Below are 10,787 nucleotides of genomic sequence, written 5' to 3'. Positions count from 1 at the left end.
GGACCACAACTTCCCCCCCTCAGTGGTCGAGAATACCCTCGACCGTGTCTCCCGCATTTCCCGCAACTCATCCCTCACACCCCCTCCCTACAATAACAACCAAAACAGAATGCCCCTTGTCCTCACATACCACCCCACCAACCTCCGGATCCAAAACATCATCCTCCGATACTTCCGCCATGTGCAATCCGACCCCACCAAAGACATTTTTTCCCTCCCCAGCCTTGTCTGCTTGCCAGAGGGACCACACTGTGACTCCCTTGTCCGCTCCACACTCTCCTCCAGCCCCACCACACCTGGCAATTTTCCCTGCAACCGCAGGAAGTGCTACACCGGCCCCCACACCTCCCCCCTCACCCCCATCCCAGGCCCCAAGACTTTCCACATCAAGCAGATGTTCACCTGCACATCTGCTAATGTGGTATACTGTATCCGCTGTGCCTCCTCTACATCGGGGAAACCAAGCAGAGGTTTTGCGGAACACCTACGCTCGGTTCGCACTAAACAACTGCACCTCCCAGTCATGAACTATTCCAACTCCCCCTTCCCATTCCTCAGATGACATGTCCATCCTGGGCCTGCTGCAGTGTCACAACGATGCCACCCGAAGGTTGCAGGAACAGCACCTCATTTCACTTGGGAACCCTGCAGCTTAATGGTATCAATGTGGACTTCACAAGCTTCAAAATCTCCCCTCCCCCTACCGCATCCCAAAACCAGCCCAGCTTGTCCCCACCTCCCTAACCGGTCCTCCCACCTAACCGGTCCTCCCACCAAGTCCCACCCCCATCTCCTAGTCTCATCCCATCCCCTTGACCTGTCCCCTCCCTAACTCCCCACCTACACTCACCTTTACTGGCTCCATCCCCACCTCTTTGACCTGTCTGTCTGTCTCTTCTCCACCTATCTTCTCCCCTATCCATATTCTATTCGCCTTCCCCTCCCCCATTTCTGAAGGAAGGTCTAGGCCCGAAACGTCAGCTTTCCTGCTTGGCCTGCTGTGTTCATCCAGCTCTACACCTTGTTATCTCAGATTCTCCAGCACCTGCGGTTCTAATTCACAGACTCAACTACAAACACAGGCGCCAAAACAGAATTCCTAGCCACACAGAAGACCAATCGCATCAATGAAGAAGCACAACAAGTGATCCTGACACTGACCAGAAGGAGCGAACTTAACACTCAACACATCAGAAAGGAATGCCCTAGAAGGACTGAAAAAGGACAAGAACATCACAATACTACCAGCAGACAAAGGGCACATGACAGTAATACTAAACAAGCGGGACTACCTCTTCAAGGCACAAACACTACTAGCCGACAAGAACATACATCAGCAAGTGCAGATAGACCCGACACTACAACTCAGCAACAAGATTCTCAACACACCAAAAGAGACTCAAACAGACCAGACAAAAATCAACAAAACAGACTACCTAAGAATGAAACCCAAAGGAATTAAAATCCCCCGATTCTACGGCCTCCCGAAGGTACATAAACCGGAAGTACTCCTCAGACCCATAGTCTCCCTGCCAGGCACGCCATCACATAGGTTAGCCAAGGAGTTACAAAGGAGACTAAAGCACCTCATCAGCAAGTCACCCCACTCATTCCACTCAGCCCAGAAGTTCCTCAATTCCATCAAGGACACAAGAATAGACGATGAGACCGTGGTATCATTTGATGTTACTGCCCTATTCACATCACTAGACATACCACTAGCAACAGAAACACTAGCAACACTACTAAAACAAGAAAACCCTAGTGACACCATCTCCACAGACAACATGCTACTGGACCTGTGCCTCACCACCCACTTCATCTCTAATGGCCAAATATATGAACAGATCAACAGGACACCCATGGGATCACCTATCTCCAGCCGAAAAGCTGAAGCAGTGATGCAGAGACTTGAAAGTATGGCCCTTCTGCTAATCCAAATCAAAACTATGGATACGCTATGTGGACGACGCCTTCGTCATTATTAAATGGACCAAACTAGAGGAGACACATGAGCTAATAAAACACCACCCTCAGCAGGATCAGATTCAGAGAAAAGGAAAAGAACAAACAGCTCCCATTCCTGGACATCATGGTGGAACATAGGACCAATGGGGAATTCCTAACAAAAGGTACACAGGAAAGCCACACATACTGACCAAGTACTGAATTTCAACAGCAACCACCCTAACACAAACGAAGTTGTGAGAACAATACTTAAACAGGCAACACACTGCAGCAGCACAGAACTATGCCAAAAAGAAGAGTACCTCCAAGTATTCAAAGACAATGGATACCCAAAAAACTGGGTCAGAAGATGCTTATTCTACGAACAACACCAGGAAGATACCGCACGCCCCAGCACACCGAGCATGCTACTTTACGTCAAGAATACATCTGAACTGACGACAAGACTCCTATGACCACTGGGCATCAGAGTAGCACACAAACCCACGTCAACCCTACGCCAACTGCTCACCCGAACCAAAGACTCACTACCCACTATGGGCAGGACCAATGTCATATACAAGATTCCCTGCAAAGACTGTGACAAATATTACATTGGACAGACAGGAAGGAAATTAATCACAAGAGTACATGAACGTCAACTGGCAACAAGAAGACACGACCAATACTCACTCATCTCGTATGTATGGGTATGGGCACTAAAATGAATGTTTTAAAAAAGGGCAGCATGGTGGCTCAGTGGTTAGCACTGCTGCCTCACAGTGCCAGGGACCGGGTTCAGTTCCACACTCGCAACTGTCTGTGTGGAGTTTGCACATTCTCCCCGTGTCCCACAGTCCAAAGATGTGCAGGCTAGGTGGATTGGCAATGCTAAATTGCCTGTAGTGTTCAGGGATGTGTAGCTTAGGTGGGTTATAAGGGGATGGGTCTGGGTGGGATGCTCCAAGGGTCGGTGTGGACTTGTTGGGCCAAAGGGCCTGTTTCCACACTGTAGGGATTCTATGTATGTATGTACTCTATGTATCTCCGTCCACATGGATAAGGAAAACCACCAGGATCCTGGAACAGGCAAAGCAGAGACAAGATTGGGAATTCCGACAGGCTTGGTCCTCCGCTAAGAAAGCCATCAATAAACACAGAGCTAGACCCCATATACACTCCATTGCGAAGGAAAGCTGGAAGTGAGGTAATCCAATTCAAATGGACCTCAGAGTTTAAATGACAGGCAGGAAAATAATAGCGCTTCATTATAGGCTGCACTGATGATGTTACCCAGCAGAGTAATGAAACGTCTGCGGAACAATGAACCAGCTCAGCAAGCCAATCAACCACAATACTAGCATGGCTTTGAACACTTCGAGGTAGCACTGGACTATTACGCCAGGTCCCTACAGCATTATTGATTTTTACCATCGTGTGTACCACAGTACAGTGAGCAGCTTTGTTTATGAGCAGTACAGGCAGATCATAGTAAGCAAGGATGTGCAGATCAAAGGCTCTAGAAAACTAGACAGGTATAAGCTTACATTGCACAGGCTATGCACTAGGGGAGATCAAGGTTAGCAAAATTGGCATTATTTCGGGCTAGACATTAGTCTAATAATGGCCCAGAAGAAGCTGTTCCTGAACCTGCTGGTGCAGGTGTTCAGGCATCTGTATCTTCTGCCTGATGGAAAAGGTTGTGAGATCATAACCAGGGTGTGATAGGTCTTGTTAGCCTGGGTTCTGGATTTAAATCCCACCATGGTAGTTGAAACTTGAATAGAAACAGCTAACCTAATTGTGACAATAAAACCATTGCTCATTGGTGAAGCAGGTGGATTTTTAGTGACATCTTTTAGGAAAGAAAATCCTTACCTAGTCTACCCTACACATGACTCTCGACCCACAGCATTGTGGTTGACTCAGAAGCCCTCTGAAGAAGGGCAATAAGTGTTGGCCCAGCCAAACCCATGAACAAATAAAAACACATGGCGGTGTGTTATTACCAGAACTAGTTTTGTTGACTTAAAATATTTGTTAGTTTCTTTTCAGTTTATCACTAACACTTGCATTTCTTTTGCTCTTTACGCATTAAAGCAAACTTACTTTTGCACTAACTGCAGTTAGAAACTACCAATCATCTATATTGAAATAATGTATTATACTTTATTTTTGCTTTGACTAAGGATATTATCAATTTGAGCTAGGGTTGGTTCTAACTTAAGTTTTTGATGGTCTTGTAAGAAGCGAAGACAAGATCACAGTACAATAAGGTCATCAAGGGAAAAGAACTGCAACTTCACTGCAAAATGCAATTATAATTAAGGATGTAAAAGTTCTTACACATTAAAAACAAAGAAAGCAGTGAGTTAGTAAAATAAAAACTAATTCAAAAGTAACCGCTTAACTCAAGTCATATCTAATCTAACTCATGTACATTGAAGGTTTGTTAGTGCAAGGTCCTACCTAGAAATCATGTGATCACAGAATGCTGCAATCTCTCAATGTGAATGCGATAGCCCACTGAAAACAGTTTCATTTAAAATGTTATTACCAAAGAACATATGCAATAACTAATTATTCTTCGAAACCAGGAAGGGGCCAGCAGAAGCATCCATCTCTCTTCCTAGTTGGAGGTACAGAAAAAGGGAGGAAAAGTAGGTGTATGAACTGGAGACACAAACATAACTCAAAGCAGCTCTCTACCATACCAATGAGAAAAGATACCTCAGCTCCAGACATTCCACTATAACTTCTTCCTATAGAAAAGCATATTAAGTTCATAATGCATCGAAATCCAACGTTTCTGGATTTCACTAGAAAATACACACTCCAGCCATGATGCATAATTTTATTATCTGTAAAACCACCTGGAGAACATCTTCAAAACCAATTAAAATACATCTTCCAACTTTGCTCTCAGTAGCCACACCATCTTGGTTACAGAACCCAAGTAAAATTGTTCATTATTTTGAAATTTTACTACAATTCCATTCTAAACAACAGCACATGCAGTTTTATAATATCATGTTTAAAGCAAGAATTTCCATTTATTCTGTGCACAGAAGTGCAACACCACGTTCATAAAAGCTGCGAGAGTCTTCCTTAGTAGCAATTTCAAAGTCAACAGTGAAGATCAGGTCAGCACGAGTGAAGTTTAGGTATACTGGAAGTGTCACCTGTGAAGTGAAGCATGCATGTTAGAAGGATAAAATAATACCCTAAACAGGTATTTACATGAAAAACATTCATTCCAAAGTGAACAAACAACAGATGGAAATTGGAAGAAATGTTGAAACACTCAACAGGCCAGACAGCTTGTGCAGAGACACTGAATTTTGATAAGAGTCCACATTATCATCAAACATCCCCTTTCTCTCCCAAGGTGCTGCTTAATCAGTACTCTGAGTTCTCCAAATTTTTGCAGTATGAATAGCATCATACCATGCACAGTGTTTACTTATGGATATTACATGTTCAAGGTACAAGACTGTATGTGGATATTCTAGTTTGACAAATGAGGCAATGTGGAAACTGAACACCACTAAAAATGTAAAAGGATTTAATCACAGTCCCAGGATACAATTCATTCAAATATCACTAAGTAACCTTTAATTCAATGATGTAAACTTTACTTTGGTAGGTCAATAGCCCATTTAATGCTGACGAATGCTTTCATCGTGCAGCAAAACTGTGCAGCATCTTTTACAGGCTATCTGGGATGAACGAGATCAGGTTAAATGCTTTGCTTCTTTAAAATCTCCAATTAAAACCTGAAGGAAAGAGACTTGTAATTTTTTTTTTGAAATGCCAGAAAAGTTCCTCAGAAATATACTTATCACATCCTTCAGACTTGACTCAATACATTTTCACGTGCAACTAGACAGCAGAGATGCCATTTTTGCCAAAATAGTGCAGCGCCACATCTTCAAATAACATCCTTCTAATTGTGTGTTTTAAATCAGGCATTTCCTCTTGCCTGCTGTGGTACTTCATACACCCTTGATCTCATTCTAACAATACATTTTGGGCCAATATCTTACTGCACTCAGTAACCCTATAGTGCAGGTTATATTACGTAACTAGACTAAAATTTACTCACCACATTAGCTTTCCTTTCAGAGTTTGTCTCCTTAACCCACCGAAGTTGTGTAAGAGGCAGTTCAGTGGATATTGAATTGGACAAAGACAGCTTGTTGTTATGACAAGTAGCACCCTGAAGTGTCAGGCCTAGGCAAAGGAAAGGGCATGTTAGTTTATGTTTTGATCAATCTTAACAAGGCATTTTTAGTGTAATACGACTTTAATAATGTAGAAGTGCAAGTTGAGCCACAGATTACCATATTAGTCTTCAATGCACTGATTTTATTTATTGTACATGGCTTGGACTTTGTATGCAGCGTAGGAAACCAGTCAAACGTCATTACCTTATCTACTAGCTATGCAAATACCATTTTGCAGATTGCATAACTTAAGATTCATAACTTAAAAACTTTTAATACAATAGTCCTCCTCAACTTGCGCTGTTGCTGCTCCAAGTGGACAGCAATTGCAAGTATGAGAGCCTGATACAAATAACATCAGCTTGAGAAAATATTATAGATGGTCCAAAGCCAGCTATTGAATCAAAGCTATCAGTATTACTAAAACTATGATTTTAAACTGCTAGCCATCTTTAAAATGAAATGAATTTAAATTCAGGACTACACTCGTAAACCCTTTGAGGCGGCTGAGGTAGGGGAGCGGAATTACATCCTACAAAAAATTCCAAATTGAAATCGCGTACAAGTTTAATAAACAGAATTCAGATTTGTGACCCAATTATGTCTATCTTGAAACATTAGATATTACCTCATTAAATGCAACTTGTTGTTATTTATATATAGATATCTATCTATATCTATATCTATCAATGATTGCTGAAAATGACTTGCACTAACCTGTTATTCCAAAACTGCAAGCATCCAATACAGCATTCTGGTTATTTGTGACAGTGACTTCGAGTCGAAGTTCTTCCAATGACCAACTGTTTGCCTGAGCCACGTATTGCCTTGTTGCTGTGATGTAAGCCTCTGGTGCATACAAGCCACCCAGGCAAACATGGATATTCTGCAAAAATTCAGACAGTAGTGATATGGGAAAATATTTTGTTCTAGCATAACAAAATACTGTTCTATATTCTTCACTCACTAGCTCCATTGTTTGTTGGGAGAGAAGACTACTCTCCTACTGGAATGAATTAAAGATAATAAAAGCAAAATACTGTGGATGCCAGCAGGGCTAGTGGCATCTATGGTCAGAGAACATTACAAATCCAAATTGAATTGAGTTCCAAAGACGACTCATTGGACTTGAAAGGAGTTGTTTTTCTCCACTGTTGCTGCCAGACTTGAATTTCTCAGGCAACCTACTTTTATTTCTTAATCAACCAAACTTGTCCTTCTGATTCCAAGTTAGAAAGTTAAAAACAAAATTTCAAATCTTTCTGAACTAACTTGTCAGTACAGCATGTTTTTAAAACCGCAGATCATGTCATTTAAAAAGTAATTTTTAAGATGGGCAACTACTTTATACTGATAAAAGTCAATGGAGCTTGCAAATATCAAGTCAATGAACCACAGAAAGGAGAGATCACGTGCAGCATAACACTTTATAAAAAGTTAATAAACAAAGATGATCTACAAATGATCAAAAATTGTTTTGTATTGTTTCAATGCTGGAATGTAATGACTACAAATTTTGTCTAAAGTTAACTGTAGCTGACTTTTAAATTAATAGATATTAAAGACATCTAGTTAACAACTTCTGGCTGCAAAATCAGAAGTATAAAAGATTAGCTCAAATTAGTAAGGGTAATTTGTAGCAATGTAATTTGTGTTTACATTTTGACGCAATGCTCAAGGCCACTGTTTCTCAAAACAGTAGGCAATGTCTCATTGGTGGGATGCAAGTCTTCTCAGTGGGACCCGAAAGAATTGACATGCTTAACAATGAAATGCAACTAAGGCTTCTCAATAATGACCAAAATCATTTTTTGTTATAATTTAGCAATAAAACATTTTCATGCAAGCCACTGCAATTTTTAATGTCTTTAAAATTGACACTGATATATTAAAATGCACAGAAGGCAATGGCCTAATGGTATTATCGCTGGACTGTTAGAGACCAAGGTAACACTCTCGGGACCTGGGTTTGAATCCCACCATGGCAGATGGTGGAATTTGAATTCAATAAACATCTGGAATTAAGGGTCTAATGATGACTGTGAATCCATTGTCGATTGGCAGAAAAACCCATCTGGCTCACTAATGTCTTTTAGGGAAAGAAACTGCCATCCTTACCTGGCTTGGCCTACACGTGACTCCAGACCCACAGCAATGTGGTTGACTCTCCACTGCCCTCTGGGCAATTAGGGATGGGCAATAAATGCTGCCTAGCCAGCAATGCCCTCATTCCATGAATGAATAAAAAGATGTTAATATAAAAATACACTCATTGGAAAAAGTGAGGTATTATCATGGGGAGACCAGGTTTTTTTGACAAAGTTGTTGGCAGCATACAAAATGCAAAAGGTTGAGAAGTCAATTCACAAAAACACTTCAATATTAAAATTTACTTCTGTTTTATAACAAGAGATATACTCACATGTAACTGACCACATCAATTCACAATGAGGCCGACAAATGCCAAATCTGTACATCTTCAACACAGTAAGAGTAAAAAGTGGCTGGGTCAACAGTTTGGCAATATTAATGATATATGCACACACCTTTAGTTCCTTAGCTCCACCAGTGGAAGCTGCCTGAGATATCTGTTGCAGTTGCTTTATACGTTCACTAAAGTCAGATACCCACTGAATAACAGTCACATCTGCAGGGATTGTATAGCGGACCCAGCTACGAGGCAAGATACCTTTTTTGATAGAGAAAAGGAAAACAATTTGAACTGTAATTTTTAAATATACAAATCAGACATGCATTTGTTTAGCACCTTTTGGGGCATTCCCAAAGCTGTTTGAGTATTTTGGATGGTAGTTAATTCAGCAGCCAATATGCACATTTCGAAGTTTCACAATGACTGGATAATCTGTTTTAGTGCTGCTGACTGAAAGATAAATATTGGATATGATAGGAGGGTAACAACTCCCACATCATCTTTCCAAATATAACATGGGATCTTTTACATTTAAAGAGCAAGATGGGACTTTGGTTTAACATTTAATCTGAAAGACAGTGTGCAAAAATCCATCAAATCCTTACTGGCACTTCAGTCTAAAAGTTCTTTGAAATAGTTGGTAATGACCAGCTATATGCACATGATTTGTATAATCGACTATTCAAGTAACTGTGCAGGATATCAGAGTAATACAGCATGAAAACAGACCCTTCGGCCCAAACTGGTCCATGCTGACCATGATGCCTACTCAGCTAGTTCCAATTGCCTACATTTCGTCCACATCCCTTTAAAATCTTCCCTTTCATGTACCTATCCAAATGTTTTCTTAAATGATGCTACCAACCTCTGCATGAAGTAGTTGCCCCTCAGGTCCTTCTTAAATCTTGCCCCTCTCACCTTAAAATTATGCCCTCTAGTTTTCAATTCCTCATCCCTGGGAAAAAGACTATATGCATTCATCCTATCTATACACCTCAGTGAGGTCACCCCTCATTCTCCTACGTTTCAAGGAATTAAGTCCTATCCTGGCCAGCCTCTCCCTATGACTCAGGCTTACTAGTCCTGGCAACACCCTCGTAAATCTTCTTTGCACATTTTCCAGTTTTACTATGTCTTTCCCACAAAAGGGTGACCCAAAACTGTACACAATACTCCAAGTGCAGCCTCACCAACAACTTATACAATTGTAACATAACATCTTAATTCCTATACTCAATTCCTTGACCAATAAAGGCCAGCGTGCTAAATGCATTCTTCACCCACCCTATTCACCTGTGACGCCGCTTTCAACAAACTATGTACTTGTACTCCTAGGTATCTCTCTTCTACAACTCTCCTCAGGCTCTTACCATTTACTGTACAAGTCCTACCTTGGTTGGACTTTCCAAAGTGCAACACCTCAGTTACCTGTATTGAATTGCATTTGCCAATCCTCAGTCCACTTCCCTATCTGATCAAGATCCCTCTAATTTTTGATAACCTTCTTTGCTATCAATGATACCTATTCATCATGCCTTGTACATTCACATCCAGATCATTTACACAAATAACAAATAACAAAGGTCCCAGCACCGCCCCCTGTGGCACACCAGTAGTCACAGGCCTCCAAGTCTGAGAAATAACCTTCAACCATCACCCTCTACTTCCTACCATCGAGCCAATTTTGAATTAGCTAGCTCTCCCTGGATCCCACGTGACCTTACTTTCATGACTAGACTGCCGTGTGGGACCTTGTCAAAGGCCTTGCATATGGACAATATCCGCTGCACTACCCTCTTGGTTACCTCAATCGAAAAACTCAGATTTGTCAGACATGACTTCCCACACAGAAATCCATGCTGACTATCCAAATGTTGGTTGATCCTGTCGCTCAGTATCCTCTCTAATAATTTGCCTACCTCTGATATCAGGCTCACTAGCCTGTAGTTCTCTGGCTGGACTTTTCTACCTTTCCTAAACAATGGAACAACATTAGCCACCCGCCAGGCTTCTGGAACTTCACCACTGGCTAAAAATGAAGCAAAAATCTCTGCAAGGGCCTCTGCAATTTCTTCCCTAGCCTCCCACAACATCAGAGGATGGACTGGATCAGACCCAGGGGATTTATTACCTTAAATGCATTTTAAGGTTGCAAACACCTCCTCTCTGGTAATATATATGCA

At 41.5% G+C, this 10,787-nt stretch overlaps 1 protein-coding gene across 2 annotated transcripts in view; it reads right to left on the bottom strand.

Moving 5' to 3' along the window:
* Positions 1-4,787: 4,787 nt before the first annotated feature.
* Positions 4,788-10,787, bottom strand: part of dync1h1 (dynein, cytoplasmic 1, heavy chain 1) — a 136,575-nt gene continuing 130,575 nt past the window's right edge. For both annotated transcript variants that reach the window (XM_048599652.1, XM_048599650.1), the window contains exons 75-78: positions 8,720-8,862; positions 6,891-7,059; positions 6,053-6,180; positions 4,788-5,129 (exon numbers count right to left, since the gene is read on the bottom strand). In XM_048599652.1, the coding sequence (XP_048455609.1) occupies positions 5,001-5,129; positions 6,053-6,180; positions 6,891-7,059; positions 8,720-8,862 (569 nt within the window). In that variant the 3' untranslated portion in view covers positions 4,788-5,000. The remainder of the gene's footprint in view (positions 5,130-6,052; positions 6,181-6,890; positions 7,060-8,719; positions 8,863-10,787) is intronic.

This window comes from Rhincodon typus, chromosome 8 (assembly GCF_021869965.1).
Source record: "Rhincodon typus isolate 14 chromosome 8, sRhiTyp1.1, whole genome shotgun sequence".
Lineage (NCBI taxonomy): Eukaryota > Metazoa > Chordata > Chondrichthyes > Orectolobiformes > Rhincodontidae > Rhincodon > Rhincodon typus.
Note: the sequence above shows the minus strand (reverse complement) of the source record. Positions and strands in the feature narration are given on the sequence as shown.